Genomic DNA, 18,928 nt, shown 5'->3' on the forward strand with positions numbered 1-18,928 from the left:
AGGCTGTTAACACTTCAGTGTACACCCTCAAACGGTGTCCAATTGTGGCTCTTCCTAAGAAGTCCCCGTATGAGGCATTTTTTGGCTCTCGGCTTGTCATTTTCCACTTCAGAGTCTTCGGGTGTCGTGTCTACACACATACACATACGCTTGATAATAAGATAGGACAGCTCTTCGATGCACATACCTATCACTCTGTTGTAGGAAAACTTATTTGGTTAATTCACACTCGGTTAGATTTAGCTTAGTTAGTTAGTATACTTAGTCAATATTTCACAACACCTAGGATGTCACATTGGATTGTATGTCTTCGTGTGTTGCGTTATTTACGGTGTACTTATTCTTATGGCTTGATATATGGTTCTGGTTTATGTTTGCAAGGGTACATTGATTTTGATTGGGCAGGAGATCCCGACATCGTGCGTTCTCATGGCTGCTACCTCTTTGCCTTGGGCAGGGCTCTTGTTTCTTGGTCAAGCCGTAAGCAGGAGATGGTGGTGGCTTCCATAGCGAACGCCGAGTACCGGGCTCTCTTTGATGGCACCACCGAGGCCATCTACCTGAGGAGTTTATTGGCGGCACTTCATTTTCCATGTGACTCTTCTACCGTTGTCTACTGTGACAACCAGAGTACCATTGCCCTTGCGAGCAATCCGATCATTACACCACGGACACGGCACATGGGAGTCCAGTTCCATTTTTCTAGAGAGCAGGTTGAGCTAGGCACGATCCGCTTAGAGTTTGTGCCTATATCCGACAATTTTGCAGATATTTTGATCAAAGTGGTCAACCGGCTAGTTCTTTAGTACCTGTTACCTAGGATCGGTTTGGATACACCCTCCCCTACTTCTTCAACTTGACGGCGGGGAGAGGGTGCTTTCCTCTTGCTTTCTCTTCTAGTTTGAGAGGGGGTGGCTTCCACTCTTGCTAGTGACAGTGATGATGCTTATAGTTTTTAGACATTCATTCATTTATTTTTTTGTATTGTATTATAGACATTTATAACTTCATTCGCACTGTCAGGATGACTTGATTGTAAAAGGGCACTTGGGCAAGTGAACAATTCTCTTGCGAGGGTACTGTCCAAGTGACACCGTTGCATTGCATCGTACATGGGCATGACATCTTGGATCACCCTTTGTATTACCCCATGCATTGGCATTCTGTTCATGTAAACATGCATCTGTGCACATTTATCCCTTTTCGGTCTTTTGGAGTGGTTGACTTTGGATCCACCATAGTCGTGGCATTTCCCATGGCAGTCTCCAAGGCAGTTTTTCCTTAGCTTGCTTGCTTGCTTTGCTTGTCTTGCTCGCTTCACATATTTGCTATACCCACAGCCATTTTTCTTTTCCATTGATACCCAGTAATGGTAGGGATAGTATACTTGTTTTGTGAAGGTCTTGGTCCGACCATCCTTTATCATTCTCTCATTTGGGGCACGGATAGGACGACAACTGATTTGACCCCACACTTAATGCTAAATCTATTAAAAAAAAATCCTTTAAAAAAAACGAGCAGTCCATAGCTGATTCCATTTGCCTTTGTAGGGCTTGGTAGGCCACTGGGCAGCTGACATGCACCCTTTGTCCGATCTCTTGTTCTCTCTGGGGTGATCACTTGGGCTCCCTTGGTAAGATAACCATCATCTCTGTAGTCTTAGTAGGCCATTGGGAGCTGATGCGCACCCTTTGTCCGATGCTCTTGTTGCTTTGGGGTGGGATGCCTTGGGGTAAAAGATATTTCTTCTGGCATCGTTGTTGGGCCTGAGAGGGGGTTTTGAGCTAAAAATGCATTAGCGTTACTTAAACAACCCCAAAACTTGCTTAATTAATTAAGAAACCTTGTTTATTTAAAAGAAACGCAATCCTACAAAGTTTTTGTGTCCCATAGGCACAAACCCACTTGGGAGGGCCCAAACTTTCTATAAATACGTATGCTGCCCTCCATTCAGTCCTTAATGTCGTTTTTGCAGATTTCAGGTGTTTCAGCTTGCTGCCCATACCCCGTTCGCGGAGGATATCTCAGCCGAAGCTGTTCATTGCTGTCTACATCAATTGGCGCCGGATTTTCAGCCGTCTTCTCGCAGTTTGGTGTTGATCCCAGCTAGGCGACTGTTGTTCTTGCACACATCTGTTGCTGTACTACTTGCCACGTCATGTGTAGCATGTGTTTGGCAATTTTCTCTTACCTTGAGCTGTCGCCCAGCTTCTGTAGGCTGTGGCCAGGCTGTCGAGCTTGCGTTTGCCAGTTTTCTCTCTCTTACAGGAGGTTACCTTGCTGTGATTCGGAATCCATTCGGAGTACGACACTCTCTCCAGTTCATTACCCCTGCCCCAATTCTTGAGATATAGGAGTTCGAGGTTCAATAGTTATTCACTGCATAGTGTGTTTGTTGCATGAGCATTGTATATTCAACAGTTATATCACTTCAGTTATTTTTTGTGTTCATTGTCTATGAGTTCCCTAGCCCTAACCGAGTTCTTTTATCAGTTTGTGCTTTGTCGTATGATTGTTATTTGTGTTTTTGCGTTAGAGTATTTCTTTACACTGGCAAGGTAATGGACCTCGCGAAGTGGGCCTGGGAGTTGAAGTGTTTGCAGGAAGGTCAGGAGCGGGCAGTAGACCTGGCTCAGAAGGCACAATCTCATGCGATGTGAGTGTAGGTGAGGACATTGAGTCCAGTTCAGTAGATTGCACTATGTCTTTCTCATCAAAGACGCATTCCTCCTAATGATCGCCTTGTTTGTTCGAGGATCAAACAAATGATAGGCTTTTGCTTTGGAAGTGCAGCCCACAAAGATCAAGAGATCATCTTGAGAGAGAAACTTTTCTATCTTGTTAGTAGGGGTGTGCATATAGGCACGACTATTGAAGACCATGAAGTGAGAAACAATAGGCCGAGAGCCAGAAAGTGCCTCATATGGAGTCTTCTTTGGGAACGTTGTAGTTGGATATCGGTTAAGGATGTACACCGAAGTGTTAATAGCCTCAACCCAAAGGTGATCAAGAAGCTTTGTTGCAAACAACATAGAGTGTGCCATGTTCATGACTGTCCGGTTTCTACTCTTTGATAGACATCATCCAATTAACCCAAATTCAGACCTTGGTCAGTGGCAAAACTAACGCGACCTTGGGCTTGATGAGTGGCTTCACTGTTCACAAGCCAAATAGGTGCTGATGTGCTTGATTGTGAAACGAGTGGGCTTCTGTAGCTACCTTGTCGAGAGGCAATTGACAGATGTGAACGAGACTTGTATCCGATGTCTTTAAGGAGATGATGTGGGCCTTTGCAAACTAGTTAGACAAACCCTTTGGAATGGAGAAGTTCGTTGACTGTGATGGCAAACTAGTGGCAGTGTGGGTTTGGCCTCGCCAATGCACTTATTGGGGGTTACTACCACCTTGCTTTCTGTATTGGGGGTTACGTGATTGGAGTGTGAGGGTCTAATTATTGGATTTTGGCTGCATGCCTCTTGCCTTAGATCGAGACTCATCGTCATGATGACTAGCTTTTTGACAAGGTTGACAATATCTATTTTTCTTAGATATATTCTGTCATCCAGGTTTGAAAGTTGATTGAGTGGTTCCTTGGAATTTACTAGCTTTGTTTTGATTTTGATTTTGATTTGAATTTGAATTTTGTTTGCCCTTGCCTTGTTGCCTCTTCTAAGAAGATGCAACGAGAGGCCTCTCTATTGAGGACGTTTTATGAAATTGATTGAATAACTATGCAAAATGTAACAACTGACATGTAAACTCATAAAAGGAGGGCATTTGAGGTTGTGAAATCACTTGCCACACAAAATGGAAATATCTTCACGGCAGTCTGTTAAGAATCATGGTAACGTGATCATTAGAGGACTTAGGGGCCTAAGTGGTTAAGAACTTAGTGAGGAGATGTTGATACTCAGCCAACTTGACTTTTAAGTCATCCTTGTTTATGATTTTAAAGTTTGGGAGCTCATTGTCTAAATTGATGGGACGAGTCCTATCCTAAGCCACATAGCGGTTTGTCAAGTATGCCGAAAGAATGGATAGTAAGTCGAAATGCTGAAGTTGAGAGTGAAACTCAGGTAATAAGACAATAGCGAAGGTGTCACGAGCCTTCCATGAGTGGATAACCTCATATGGAACAATTGCAGGATTAGGTTGGGATTCCAACCTTTGCACTAAATCCCATAGGTTTTGAGAGTCTAAGACATGCCTCATTAAGTTTGACCAAGTGGTGTAGTTTGACCTATTGAAACAAGTCTTGTCATTAAAAGCATGCTTGGCGGATGACAAGCTAGAACCATGAGGTGTCTATGAAGGTGGATAGGTGGGGTAGGATGGAGGATAAGATGGTGGTGGTGGTGGTGGATAATAAGGAGGAAGGGGTAATGGTGGATAGGCAGAAATAGGCTATTGATGTCCAAGAAGTGTTTTTTGATGCAAAGGTAATGAAATTGTCATAGTTTCACATGGTACTGTATGTGGAGGTAGAGTCATTGAGACACGATAGCCCCATCCAAATGTCTGCTGGGGCACAACATAACGATCGGATGGTGCTTTAGGCAATGCCATAGAGGCAAACTATGATACCAAGCAATCCATACTCGAGTGTGTCTAGGATGCCCTCCTAGAGGAATAACTTGAAACTGTGCGTGTGGGAGGTCTAGTCTCCGTCATAGGTACACCACTTGAAAATGGGCATGTAGGTCCTAAATGCTGTGCCTAAGTGTGCAAAACCTCCCCGGTGTGGTGTGTGGTGTTAGATGTGGTGCACTTAATGGAAGTGGAAAGGAAGGTCCAACAGAAGACGAGGGAGGAAGGGGTGGTAGCCCAAATGGATTAGTGACTGATTTTGTTGTGGGAAACATGGTTGGTTTCTTTTGTCCATGAAATGCATTAAATTGAGAATTGGATGAAGATGCACCTACTCCAAATTGACTATGAGAAATAAAATTGTTTAAAGGAAAAGGCAGGAAAGGAATACTTACAAGTTCTTTTAGCTTCTTATCTAGTTTTGAGTTTATAAAGAAATATCCATCTTTCTCATTACTTAGAAACCAAAGGTTATTTCGAAGAGTCTTTTCTTCATGAGTATCCCTTGATCCAAGAGAAAAGATAGAATTAGTTGGCATAGAATTTGACATAAGAGGGTTCATTCGCATAGAATTTGACATAAGAGGGTTCATTCATGGCATTGGAGAAAAATACTATGGAAGTGGAGTGTAATTCGAGCCATGGTCCACTTGTGGATGGCCAGTGCGTAGTGGAGATTTTGGAGGTCTTGCGAGATCATTAGTTTTGTGGATCGAATCTAAAGGAGATAACTTTGGCTTATCTTCAACCTCTTGTTGAGCCATAGTGGAGATTTTGAAGGTCCTGCAAGATCATTAGTTCTATGGATCGAATCTAAAGGAGATAACTTTGGCTTACCTTCAACCTCCTGCTGAGCCCTATACATAAGGATGAGATTATACTTAGTGGTAGAAATTTGATATGGTCTTTGGACTCCATAGTAGTTTGATGGTTCTCTGCTTATGTTAGATCAGGAAGTAGCAAGCTGAGAGGCCCACTCTTGATCATTTTTGTTCATGTTTAGTCGTGGAGACTGGAGTAGCAGTGTGAATGCATTCGAAGTGGTTTGACCCTTCTGTTGTTCTTGCTTCTGTAGATAAGCTTTTCGATCAAAGGCCAAGGTTTCTCAAAGAGTACCTAGCTTTGATACCATGTAAAGAAATGCTCTAAACTCAGAAATTACAATACCAATCATATGACAAAGCACAAACTGATAACATAAAACACAGTTAGGGTCAGGGTAACTTAGAGACAATGAATAATGAAGTGAATGACTACAGAATATACGATGCTCATGCAGCAAACACTCTATGCAATGAATATTAAATCTCAAACTCTTATATCTAGGATCAAGGCAGAGGTTATGAGCTAAAGGGTGCCGTATTCCAAAACGGATCTCAAAACGCAGCAAGGTAGCCTCCGTGTGTCGAACACCAACAAATGCAGTGTAGGAGGTTGGATTTGATGCAAACGGCAGTAGAGGAGAGAGAATATGCAGCAAATGAAAATAGAACAGTACCTAGCACTTGTGTAGAGGAAAGCAACAGGCCCATGTAAGTTGACTGATGTTGGGCGACATGTCCAGACTGACGACGATAGTGCAAATGATGATGATGATTGTTGGAGGAGAGAATCATTGCAAACGCAAGGTGTAGACACCAAATGGAGGCAAAAAAAAAGATGGTGATAGCTTCTACTAATGGCGAGAGGACGCAGATGATGGTGTTTGTGTGTGGATGCCTTGATAGTAGCAAACACAAGCACTCTGGTGATGGTGACAACTCCGAGGGGTAGGTGACGGTGAGAAGATGGTGGAAGAGGCTCGAATCAAACACTAGATGGATGGAGACTACAGTGGGAAGCTTTGATCACGATGTCCTGTGTGAATAGGGTGTGGGCAGTAGAGATACAGTTTTTGAAACTTACAAAAACGAGATTGAGGGAGAGTGGTGCACAACATGCCTATTTATAGAAAATTTGGGATCCCCCAAATTAGGGTTTGGCATGTGGGACATAGTTACTCTCTAGAATCTCAATTCTTATTAAAATAATAAGGTTTCTTCATTAATTAAGTGTGCTTTGGGGCTGTTTAAGTCAAGCTAATGCATCGTTAGCTCAATAGAATGCTCCCTGACGTACTAGTCACGATGTAAATGCAAATACTGTACCTTTCTTGTAGCCACTTGTTTGTGAGAATGTGGCATGTCAGGGAAAGAAAAAAAACTTTAACGAGGGTGGCAAAATAGTGAAGTTTGAGGTATTTAGTGGTATGCAGGACAAATTGAAAACCTTTATTTAGCAGTTTGGTGTTGCATACTTAAGGAGGGAACTCCATTGAGTCATTAAAGTGTGCAAGGCAACCACATTTTTGAAGGGTAATGCATTGCAGTGGTGGACATTACATGCAATGCAAGGTAGAGCACTGTCAAAATGGGTGCAGTTTAAGCAAGCGTTTGCTTTTGCATGTTGATGAGTTCAATAGAGCATAGAGGGTCTAGGGTATTGCTTGATGCTAAAGGGGAAGATTGCACCTCCACCTGCCTAGACAACTTGGTTATATAGTGGATCTCAGGATGCACTTTGTTTGCATTTAGGATACTGTACGTTGTCAATATTTCTGCCATTGCGATCACTATTTAGTGTACTAGTTGCTATGAGTTGGTATGCATATATATATATGGTTTGCACCTAGGCTTTGAAACTGTACATTTGTAGGGCATGTATACTATACATGGAATATGGGCTTGTTGTGAGTTTGAGTCTTAGGAGAGTGATGACTTGTCGGAGGAGTCCTTACCCTTCGTCTTATTCTTCTCCTTCTCCTTTCCCAATGCCGCTAGTTTCTTGCCATCCTTTTGGAAGTGCCTCTTCTTACCACAATAGTAGCATTGACGTTTCTTCTTATTTTGCTTGTCATCCTCCTTTGAAACAACAAGAGCATTTGATTTGCTGTCAGACCGAGATGGTATCCTCCCTTGTAATCGCAAAAGAATCTCATGCTCAAGTAGCATTGAGGTCATATAGGCGTTGTTGATGTGTGAGCTCATAAGGCGTTAGCCACACCCTCAAACTTTAGAGGTTGCTTGTAGAGTACAATTCTTACAAGATGAGCTTTGGAAAGGGTAGATTGCATGTTACGAAGATGATCTTGGACCTGTGCCACCTTGAGGTGAAATGATTGAATCATATTAGTTGCCTTGAACGGGATATCGTATAATTGTCCATAAAGGGTCACAACTTGTATGGGGATGGAGCCTTGTACATAAATTGTAGCCTCTCCCACACCTTTGAAGATGTCCTATACTATAGGAGGTGATTGTTGGAAGGACATCTTTCGAGATGCAACAAAGAAGAGCTTGGGCATTGTCATTATCCCAAGTAAGAACTGCTTTTGCATGGTTGTCTTATCCCAATTGTCTGGATTAGGAGAGGGATTTTTGGGACGCAAGGTTGATCTTGAACCGATATACTAGAGTGGCTTATGCACAAACCAAGCTTTCATAACAACACTCCAAATGAGATAGTCAGGTCGCCATTGAGGTGAGATGCAGAGATGATAAAGTAAGATAAGGGTAGGAGAAAGGGGGCACTTTTGGACCCACGGCCCAACACAAGGCCAACAGTTAAAGCATAGAGAGGAATAGATGTGAAGAATGTAGTGATAGAAGCAGACAATTGATGTGTGTGATCCTTCATTCAGAGTGTGTGCAAATTGAGCTGAAAATGCAAGCTGAAGATGCTGATGCCTGTGAATTGAAAGTTTGGGCAGCACAATAGATTGTTAAAAATATCCAAAAATCAGTATGGGATTTTTAAATGTAAGCATGGGAAATGAAAATTTCCATTTTAAATTTTTTGGTCCCCATCTAGGCTTCATGCAAGGTGGGAAATAGCATTCTGAAGCAAGAAGGTCAACCCTGGCTGTGTAGAGCTGAGGATCAGCATGAAGGCTGGCAGGAACAGCAGTTAGACCTTCAGGACAGCATTGTGATCAGTAGAGGACAGCATCTTGCAAGCATTTACTCTTTGTATTTCTTTCAGAGTTTAAAATTGGACATACGTGCAATGCTTTCAGGCCATGCAATCACTGATAGGGTTGTGCAGTGTGGGCTGAACGATGATGCATGTAGATTCCCCGTAGATGTTGATGAGAGAGCCACTAGATCGGCTTTGTTGAGTAAAAGCATTTTGCCAAGAATACAGCCCTGTTAAGCTACCTCAGAACTAGTGAAGTTAATCTCAAATTATGGGCTAATTCCCTCCAGCTCCCCTGGTGCCCAGTGTATGAGCATCCAACATCTTTCCCATGCTGGTACTTCCATTGTCTGCCACTTAAAGATAGGCTCCACGATCTTGGTTTCTATATATTTTTTATTTCATTGTTTGGAGGCAAGTTTTTCTATTTGAATTTCGAACTCGTCAGTCCCGCACTCTGGAGGTGAGGTTGCCTACATTGAGGCTACCTAGGATCAATTCTTCAATGTGCTAGAAATAATGCGAGCTCCAGTCCAAGATGCAAAGAGTAAACAACTGAGATGCAGGAGTAAGTTTCTTACACATGTTTCACATAAGAACATCAGTGACACAATGCAACAGAGAATTGCTCCTTAGAGTTTCAGAACTTTCAGTGAAGTTACAGTTGCACTTTGATGAGTTGCTTCTCATCCACCTTCCCAGCGAGTATAGGCTAAACTTGGTTATAAACAGACAAGCTTGACTAACCATGGGTTTCCTGTTTCATATAAAGAATGCCGATAATTGGACGCAATACAGCATCAGGCCTTAGAGCTTCATACTTTTCAGTTGAATATTCTGACTCCACTTGGATAAGTTGCTTCTCTATCCAGCTTCCCATTGGTACAGGCTAAACTTTCTTATAAATAGGGAAGCTCGACTAACCACAGGTTTCTGCTTGCATGATGGTGAGTCTATGACGAAGTATATGATGGAGGGCTCGAATTCATCTGAGTTTAAGATGGGCTTCCTAACTCTTGTCAATGCAATGCTTCATGCCATTGCATTTTGAAAAGGTTGGTGTCCCTGGTGTCTCTGTTTATCATATTGTCAAGCTAAGATTTTGTTCCATTGTATGGAATGTCCTGCCTGTTTTGGGGCCCTGGGCTTTTGCAGGGGAGTTTTTGCAGCACATACTTTATAGTTGGATTTAAAATGATCATATGTGGGAAATAACCTGGACTTAGTATGCTATGATTATTCTGCCTATGTAGGACATTTTTGCTGGCTTGAAGGCCAGTGCTCTTGGATCTGGTTCTGAAGTAATCTCTTTTTTGGATGAAAATGATAGAGAACTATTGGAAGCAGCTGCCACTTTACATGCTGTTGGCATGCTTGTTGGTTTCAAGAACTACCACAAACATTCTCAATACTTGATTAAGGTTGTTTCTATCCCCCAATATCTGGACCATGCATAATGAACAGTTGTTTAAAAGAGGGTTCATCTTTTGAGTGACATAACTTCTCGAGTATCATTTTCTTGCCAGGTTAATTTGTCTTCGAGGCTGTAGATGTCCATGATAGATTTAATGCTACTTTAAGCTGAATGCATAGTTTTAAGTTATTAATAATTGCAGCATGAAGGTTTGCATTTCATTCTTTATAAATGCTATTCTCAAATATTGTGTTTATTGTCAATCTGGTCATTTATGAAGTGGCTTGCAGAACAGTGACATTCTAGTTGGTTTCATCCCCATGGAACTACAGGTAAAGCCTGTTAATACTTCTTTTCACTACACTTGAAATCATGGTGAGTTCATAACGGAAGTTAATATGTGTAGGATTGTTTTATGAATTGTTGTGCAGATAATCTCTTTACTTGCAAAATATCATCGAAAGAAGGTTCCCAGTAAAAAGGATGAAGATTTTGCTCAGCTTCCTATAGAGGTGTAATGTTTTTCAAGTCTTTGTCTGTTATGGCCAAAGAGCTGGTCTTGTCTTGTGGGCATTTATGGTGTACCTTACAGCTGACTTTTGACCAGGTCCAAAAGAAAATAAGGGCATTGTGTGCAATTGTAAGAATTGCAGTTGCTCTGAACCGTTGTCATTGCAGTTCCATTGAAAGAGTACTGGTTGTCCAGGACATTGATAGATGCGTCTTTGTAAGATTCTTGTTTCTATATATTCTGTTGTGAAAGTAATTCTAAATAATGGAGGGAACATTGCATGCATGTGCCCGAACAGCAAACATTTAACCAAAGTTTTCTCTCATTCTATTGTGTTGCATGCATGTATCTGAACAGCAAGTGTTTAACCAGTCTGCTCTTATTCTATTCTACTGCATGCACGTGCCTGACAGCAAAAGGTTATCCAAAGTCTGCTCTTATTCTATTGCCTCTATACACAGGTGGCTGTGCCATCTCTTGATCCATCAACTCACAAGGCGCAGGATGTGTCTGTGGAGTTGTGGGCAGCACTTGACAAGCTTGAGTATTTTGATAAGGTATGCAATGCTATGAAGATAAGAAAGATTCCATTAATAAATCCCCTTAAGACAAAGTATCCTAAGGCAAAGTACAGAACAGCCTTGTAAGGGACTTTCAAAACAATAAATATACAACAAAGGGAAGTCTATTACAAGACGTACTTGAATAAGAAGTCAGGAGGTCTATAGTGCCAAACTAATACGAATCCCTTGGTTTCTGCTGCTTCTGTCATTGCCGCTGGATTAGCCGTAGGCCTCGCTTCATATATGGTTGACAATGAAAGAAAGTGCTAGATTTGCACACTTTGAGAGAAATATCCCTCAGAATCTTTGAAATCCTCTCCCATCTCCCTCGGAGAGAATGGATAATCTTTTTCCAAATCATGGGGAGTCTCTGCAATGGATATGCCCAATGAATCTATAGCATGGCCGTTAAGCTAAAAAAGATGCATTACACATTAAATCTTCATTAGCTCTTTAAATAGCCCCAAAACTGCTACCAAAGTTTCTGGTGCACACTTTTTTAGGTGGTATATTGCTTCATTTACCAGTTCCAGCCCTCCAGACTCCTGCCTTTTGGTTTCCAGCCTACTGTCCTTCCATTTTCAGCATCATCTCAACTCCGATGGTGGTTATAGCTCTTGGGATCCATCTCCGGTGGACATCCCTTTCTGACTACTCCCTCAGGCTGCTCCCACAAGAGTCATTGGCTGTCAGACAGCTTTGCATTTGAGCATCTTGTACACTCTCATCTTCATTTACAACATTTAGTTATTCAATTCAAAGTTACCTTTCTTCTTTGTTTGTGTTTTTGCATTTCATGCTTGTGTTTTGCACTTTTGTTGAAGCTATTGTGTTTTAGTCGTGTTTGTACATTTTGTGTTTTCTCTGTGTAAACCCTAGCATACCTCATACTGGCTGCATTTGGTGTATACTAAAACTCCTTTTTCTAGTTATGAATCTTTCAGAGAAAGGGTATTGACCCTTATCTTGGATTGATTGTGCATTGTATTTCTAAGTTGTGGCACCTTATTCTTTGTTTGGTCTTGGAGACTCAGTCCTGTTAAGATCTTCCTAGTTTGCACTTCATGTAGCAATAAATACTTCTCTATTGAATGGCAAAATTTAGGGTTTTCTTTCATGGACTGATTAATTCATGAATGGTCGCTTAAATATGGTCGTGGAAAGAATGATGGAACTTGTGATGAAGATTTTGTTGTTAAGGTCTCATCAGATTTTGTGATGTTAGACAAACTTTTTTACACTCAGTCCATTTGTGTTTGGATTCTAGCCTCCTTTTTGAGAATTTGCAGCAAGAATATACCCTTGAGGACCAAGGTATTATATCTTGAGGGTAGGATAAATGTATACATCAAAGACCCTAGCTTCACTCGTAGGGTGTTTTAGCTTATGCAAGCTTATCTACATCAAGATCCAAGAGTATTTGGAGCATTGCTTGACCTTGGTAGCATCTTAAACCCTCATCTATGTAGCCAAAAGGATAACAAATCTTGCTTAAACCTAGTAAGTTGACCACCTAGTCATAAGGACAACCACTTTAAGTAAAAGAGCTTATGAAGGATTCAGATAAATCTAGTCAAGATTGAAGTACAACCCAAAAGCCTAGCCTCGCAACTTGCACGGACATTGTTGAGATTAAAAAACCCCTTCACCTTTTCAAAAATGATAATGAGTCTTGTATTACCTTAAAGGTGGGCAAGGTAATTGTAACAACTTTATTTAACAATAATTATAGTAAGCAATTAATTCACATAAATTGAAATGCACACTTTACCCCTTAAATCTTGGACAATGGACAGCTTGTTGGTCCCAAAACTGGCATCCCTTTCGGTATTTCTTTATCTTTCAAGTGAAGTGCGACTTGTTGTCATTAATGATCAGCAAGCCTTCAAACCAATTTGCCTCTCGGTTTGATTGACGAATTGGCCTTTACCTTGCTCCTTGCAAGACAAATGTAACCCCAAATTGAAATTGGCTAGTTGGCCTCTCGAATCTCCTTGAAATTCTTTAAATTTAGTTGTTAGAATTCAAGTCTTAGGCCTTCAATTTCGAGCATACATCTTGAGGAAGCTATTAAAACCCTAATTTTTGTTGTAAATTAGGGTTTATAGCAGAGATTGATTGAGATATCTTCCTTTGATCACTCAAATTGTTGGAAGTGTTGAGAGGAGTTGAGAAAAGGCTGGATACTTGGTTAGGGTCGATTTTCACTGGTGATGAGCATGTGACTAAATATGTTTGCTTTTTCTATTCAACATCAACACCCAGACTTGATGATTTATATTGGATTGAGGTGTATGATTAATTGGTTTACTATGGTCGGCCTAAGCTTTGAGCAATTTGTTGAGAAGAGTATCATTGTTGGAGAATGAGAGAGAATAGAATGCTGTAAAGAGAGAACTTTTTGATTTTCTTCGTAAAAACCACCTCCAATCTACTATTGCCTTGATTAGGAGAATCCAACCTGCAGTTCCCTTTAGTTTGGGAGGCAAAAATGGATTTTGCCAGCCTCCAACTATTGTTGCCTCTCTTTTAGCCCTTCTAGGGTTATCACCTCCTACTATAGGCCTTCAAACAATTGTTTCTAGCCTTTGGACAAGTCTCCAATGTTGTAGAATAGTTCAGCAGCCTCTCCTTCCTTTCCAATAGCCTCTTCCTCTCTCACAATGTTTGGAATAGACTTCTACCAGCTCTACAATTTTTGCCTTTGGCACCAATTGATATCTCGGGGTGCTTGGATCACCCATTGTCAAATAATTGATGTGTATATCACATGTGCATGTCACATTTGATTAACTTTTAATCAAATGCTAAGCAAAGCAACAAAATTTCACGTCCTCATGATAGGCCACCTCCTTGAAATCTTTGAAAATCATCCTTGATTGCATTGCAATGTGCCAAAGTAGAACATACTGTATTGGAATTTGCCAAAAGGCATGGCCATTGCTATTGAACCATGCTAATGCCAAACACTCGCTGAATATTTTCCAGCCAGCATACATAAAACACAAGACTCGTAAAGAATCCAATATTGCTACCAAAAACTCATCGAATGTATTTCTTATTAGCATATCTCAGTGTTTTGGCAAAATAACCATAGCAAATCATAAACTAAGCTTAAACCATGGCTGAACTATCAATGGCATTCATAAAACATGTTGCTGTCCAAAAAACTAGTTGAATACCATTGGAAACTGATGATCATCTATTGAAAACTAGCAATCGATAATCAATCTTTGATGATCATAGAATGATGAAAAGGTATAGTTTTGGAGTTGCAGTGAAAACCGTACCCATTTGTATACCAACTATAGTGACTAGTACACTAAAATAGTGACCTCATGGTAGACATACTGTCAGCACAGTACCTTGGATGCATGCTGAATACATCCGAGATCCACTACACACCAGAGTTGTCCATCATTGGAGGAGTGAAAGTGCTACCTCTCCCTTGAGAATTAGGCAATTGCTCTAGACTCTTGCTCTGCTAAACCTAATAGAGCCTGATCCAAAGTCATCCTCCTCAATCCACTTTGCATCCATTGGTAAACAGTTTTTAAACTTTACCGAATACCTTTTGAAAACTTTACATTTGATCAGTCTCTCTTTATGTGTCAAAATTAGCCCGGGTACCAAGTTTCATCCAACTTCTCAACCTCTGGTTGAATTTTAGTAGATATATCCTGAGGCACATTGTTGTGAGAAGGCCTCAACAAGCTCACATGGAAGGCATTGTGTATTCGCTAGCGGGGAGGCAATTTTAGCCTATATGTAACATCATTGATCTCTCAAATGTTGAGCTAAAAATGCATTACCTTGAGTTAAGCAGCCGCAAAACATGCTTAATTAAGGAAAAATTTTCTCTCTCCTCTTAGTTGTCACTATTGTTTTCTCTCTTGCTGCATTTTGCAGTTTTCTCTCTCCTCGCTGTTGCACTCATCATCTCAACCTGTGTTTATAGCACACACTCTCTCTAGACTGCCGTTTGCATCAAGTCTAGCCACACATAGGTTGCATTTACTATTGTTCGATACTCCGAGGTTGCCTTGTTGCGAATCAGGATCTGTTTGGAGTACGACACACTCCATCTCATTACCCCTGTCTTGATAGATACAGGAGTTTGAGGTTCGGTATTCATTCACTGCATAGTGTGTTTGCTGGATAAACAATGTATATTCAATAGTCATATCACTTCATTCATTCTATGTGTTCATTTTCTTCGAGTTACCCTAACCCTAACTATGTTATTCTATCATTCTATGCTTTGTCATACGGTGTTGTTTGTGTTTTTGTGTTAGGGTATTTTTTTCACATGATATTAGAGCCGAGTTCTTTGAGAGAAACCTAGGCCTTGATCTGAAAGCTCTACACAAGAACCGGAAACAATAGGATAGATGACTTCGAACACTACTTTCGTATCAATTCTCACATCCAAGCTTCCGACATGGTCGGACGGACATTGAACTACCATGGAGTTCCACAATCTTACGAGATTATTGTAGGTGAGTATGATCTCATTTTGATGTATAGAGCCCAACAACAGATAGAAGGTAAGTCTAAATGTCACCCTTTAGATTCGGTGTATCGATCGAGTGACTATGCAAGAAGGACGAAATCTTCACTTAGGATTGGCTATCTTGAAAATCGGTATAGATTACACTCCATTGCCTTCATGCTTATTCTCTCCGGTGCCAGGTATGTCTATCATTTTAGATTCTGTTAATGATGATTTTCCTTCTTCTAATGGTATGGATGATTTTCATGATGAAGGACGTATGCAAACCAATTTCTGGTTTATAAGCAATGAGGAAGACAAATATTTCTTCATGAACTCAAGACTAGGTAAGCAGTTGAAACAAAAAACTGTGAGTACTTCTTTTTCTTCTTTTCCTTCAAACAATTTTGTTTTCAAAGGTTAAAATGAAGTAGGTATATCTTCATCATCATCATTTCAATTTAATGCATTTAATGGACAAAAGAAACCCACATTATTTTCCATATCTACACCTATCACAAATCCATTTCATCTCCCTCTCATTTTACCCTCTTATTCCATTACCACATCCTTTCAGCCTCCATTAAGTGCATTGCATGTTGCATCTCATGAAGGATCATGTATTTTCATTCACCACACCCAGAGGTTCTTCAAACTTAGGCATAGCCGTTAGGATCTAATCTCTTCCTTAGACAGGTGGTGTTCCATCTTTTTCTCACACACTTTCGGAATCATTGTAGCCTAGGTATTCCCCCCAAATTTGCGTCCGTGGCATTACCTAGTAGACCCTCTGGTCATTATATTGTGTCCCATCCAACATTTGAATAGGGCTTACGTGTCCGAGTGCCTCTACCTCCATGGGTACCTTATGAAAACATTTATGTTATAGTGCCTTTGCATCAATTGGCACTCATTGAACACTCTTAGTCTATTTTTGCCTACCAGCCTCTTTCCCCTCCTTATTAGACATAACCACCGCCACCACCACCACCATCTTATCCTCCACACCCATCTTATCCCATATTCTCAATACCTCATGATTCTACCTCATCTTTCGCCAAGCATGCATTCAATGACAAGACTCGTTTTAACAAGACAAACTTTACAACTTGGTTGAACTTGATGAGCCATATCATTGACTCATAGAACCTATGGGATCTTGTGCAAGGGTTAGGAATACCAACCCAATCTTGCACTTATTCCATACGAGGTCGTCCGCTCATGGAAGGCTAGGAATGTCTCTGATATTATCGAGCTGATACAGGGCTTATTGACTGAGTTTTATTCTTAGCTTTAGCATTTTGACTTAGTGTCATAATGATGGGTACACTTGATTGACCACTAAGTGACTTAGTCAAAGATTTTGAAGTTCTGAAACTCATGGTTAAGATTTGTTCGACAGGTCCTATTCTGAGCTTCAAAATTTCGAAATCTTTGACTAGGATGACTTGAAAATCAAGTTGACTGAGTATTGGCATCTCCTTGTCGAATTCTCCACTACAGAGATAAGTCCTCTGATGATCAGGCCACATTGTTTCTTAACAAGCTGCCATATAAGTATTTCAATTTTGTGTAGCTAGTGGTTTCTGTGCCCAATTTACCCACATTCTATGAATTTAAGTGTTAGCTATTGTGTTATGCGTGGTTGTTCAATCAGTTTCATATGAATAATCTCTCAGAGGGGGCTCTTATTGCTCATTCTCAAAAGGGGTAGCAAGGGAAGGGTAAACAAAATTAAACTTCAAATCAAACTCAAAATCAAGTAGGGGAATCACAAGGAAACTTTCAGTCTCAACTTAAACTCAGGTGGTAGCATGTATCTAAGAAGAGTAGGTATTGTCAACATTGTTAAAAGGTTGGCCATTTTGAGGAGTGTTGATCAAAGGCAAGAGGCACAACACCGAAACCCAAGTCACAAATCCCTGCCCCTTAGTCAAGTAATCCCCATCAAGGGAGGCAAGGTGATAGCAAAGGATAGTGGAAAGGTCAGACTCACACTGCCACTGGTCAGCCATGTTAATCGACAATGTTTTCAACTCTAGAGGGCTTGTTTGATTGATTTATAGAGGTCCACATTGTTTCCGTAGAGACATATGATGCGGGTGTTGTCCACACTTGTGAGTTGCCTCCCGACAAGGTACTGCAAAGGTCCACTCATCACAGCCGAGCACATTAGCACCTATTTGGATTGTGGACAGTGGGGCTACACATCATATGACTCTAATCGAGGACATCTTCTATACCTGAGCCCTTTCAATCGAGCGGGCTTGTATAGAAAACAACTCCTTGGTCAGGATGTTGGCTCAAGGTTGTGACAGTTTTGCCACTAACAAGGGTCCGAATTTGGCTTCAGTAGATAATGCATACCATGTCCCTCAGCTTGGGGTGAACTTGTTATTTGTTTAGTAGCTTTGTCGCTTGGAGCGAGCAGTTTTCTTTATAATGACCATAGTTGAGATTCTTGACTCTCAGACTGGTTTAGTGATTGCTCGTGGTGAGGCATAGCCTAATGGCCTATATCACATGACCGATTTTCTTACTGAGCCGACAGTTGAGGGCTCCGTGTTCCATAGCTTCGAGGCATTAGCCACATCTCGGGAGCCTACGAACAATGAGCGTCTTTGGCATTTCCGTCTAGGGCATCTTGGCTATGACTCTCTTTATGAGTTGTTTCGCCGTGAGATGGTTGAGGGCCTTTCTCGCCTTAAGCTAGCTCGAGATGTCTGTAGAGTATGTTAGCTCCAGAAGCAATACCGTATCCCATTCCCTTAGTAGTCTACACATAGAGCTAAGGCACCTCTTAGATTGATTTACATTGATCTTTGTGGGCCAACATCCACTGTTGCCTTGAACAACGCGTTGTACTTCTTTTTGATAGTGGATGATCATTCAAGATACATGTGGGTGTACTTCCTCAAGCATAAGTCCGATGCTTTCACATATTTCTCTGCTTAGATGCTGCTGGTTCATAACCAGATGGATCGTTGTGTTGGTTGCATGACGAGTGATAGTGGTGGTGAGTTTATCTCCCACGAGTTTTTTCGAGTTTCTACAGCAACATGACATCTCTCACCAGCTTACATCTACCGACTTTCCTTCTCAGAATGGAGCGTAGAGTGTAGGAACTGGTTAATTATGGAAATGACATGCTCTATGTTGTTTGCAATATAGCTCCTTAATTGCCTTTGGATTGAGGTTGCTAACACTACAGTATACATCCTCAACCAGTGTTTGACTGCGGCTCTTTCTTAGAAGACCATGTACGAGGCATTCTTTGGCTCTTGGCATGTCATATTTCACTTTAGAGTCTTTGGGTGTCGTGAATACATACACACACTTGATGATAAAATAGAGAAATTTCTTTGGTTAATTCATAATAGGCCAGACTTAGCTTACGCAGTTAGCAT

At 41.0% G+C, this 18,928-nt stretch overlaps 1 protein-coding gene across 14 annotated transcripts in view; it reads left to right on the forward strand.

Moving 5' to 3' along the window:
- Positions 1-18,928, forward strand: part of LOC148041825 (Ppx-GppA phosphatase) — a 58,362-nt gene that overhangs the window by 17,375 nt on the left and 22,059 nt on the right. For 3 of the 14 annotated variants that reach the window (XR_015691599.1, XR_015691596.1, XM_087682903.1), the window contains exons 3-7: positions 9,795-9,962; positions 10,246-10,287; positions 10,387-10,467; positions 10,563-10,682; positions 10,928-11,023. Coding sequence is in view for 8 of the 14 variants with exons in the window: in XM_087682903.1 (XP_087539029.1) it covers positions 9,795-9,962; positions 10,246-10,287; positions 10,387-10,467; positions 10,563-10,682; positions 10,928-11,023 (507 nt within the window). In the remaining 6 variants the exon portion in view is untranslated. Of the gene's footprint in view, positions 1-9,794; positions 9,963-10,235; positions 10,288-10,386; positions 10,705-10,927; positions 11,024-11,532; positions 11,685-18,928 lie in introns of those variants that run through there. The other 11 variants (XR_015691606.1, XM_087682932.1, XR_015691607.1 and 8 more) reach the window with 9 other exon arrangements.

Source organism: Lygodium microphyllum, chromosome 1 (genome assembly GCF_053477565.2).
Source record: "Lygodium microphyllum isolate KBCC chromosome 1, Lygodium_microphyllum_v1.1.10, whole genome shotgun sequence".
Lineage (NCBI taxonomy): Eukaryota > Viridiplantae > Streptophyta > Polypodiopsida > Schizaeales > Lygodiaceae > Lygodium > Lygodium microphyllum.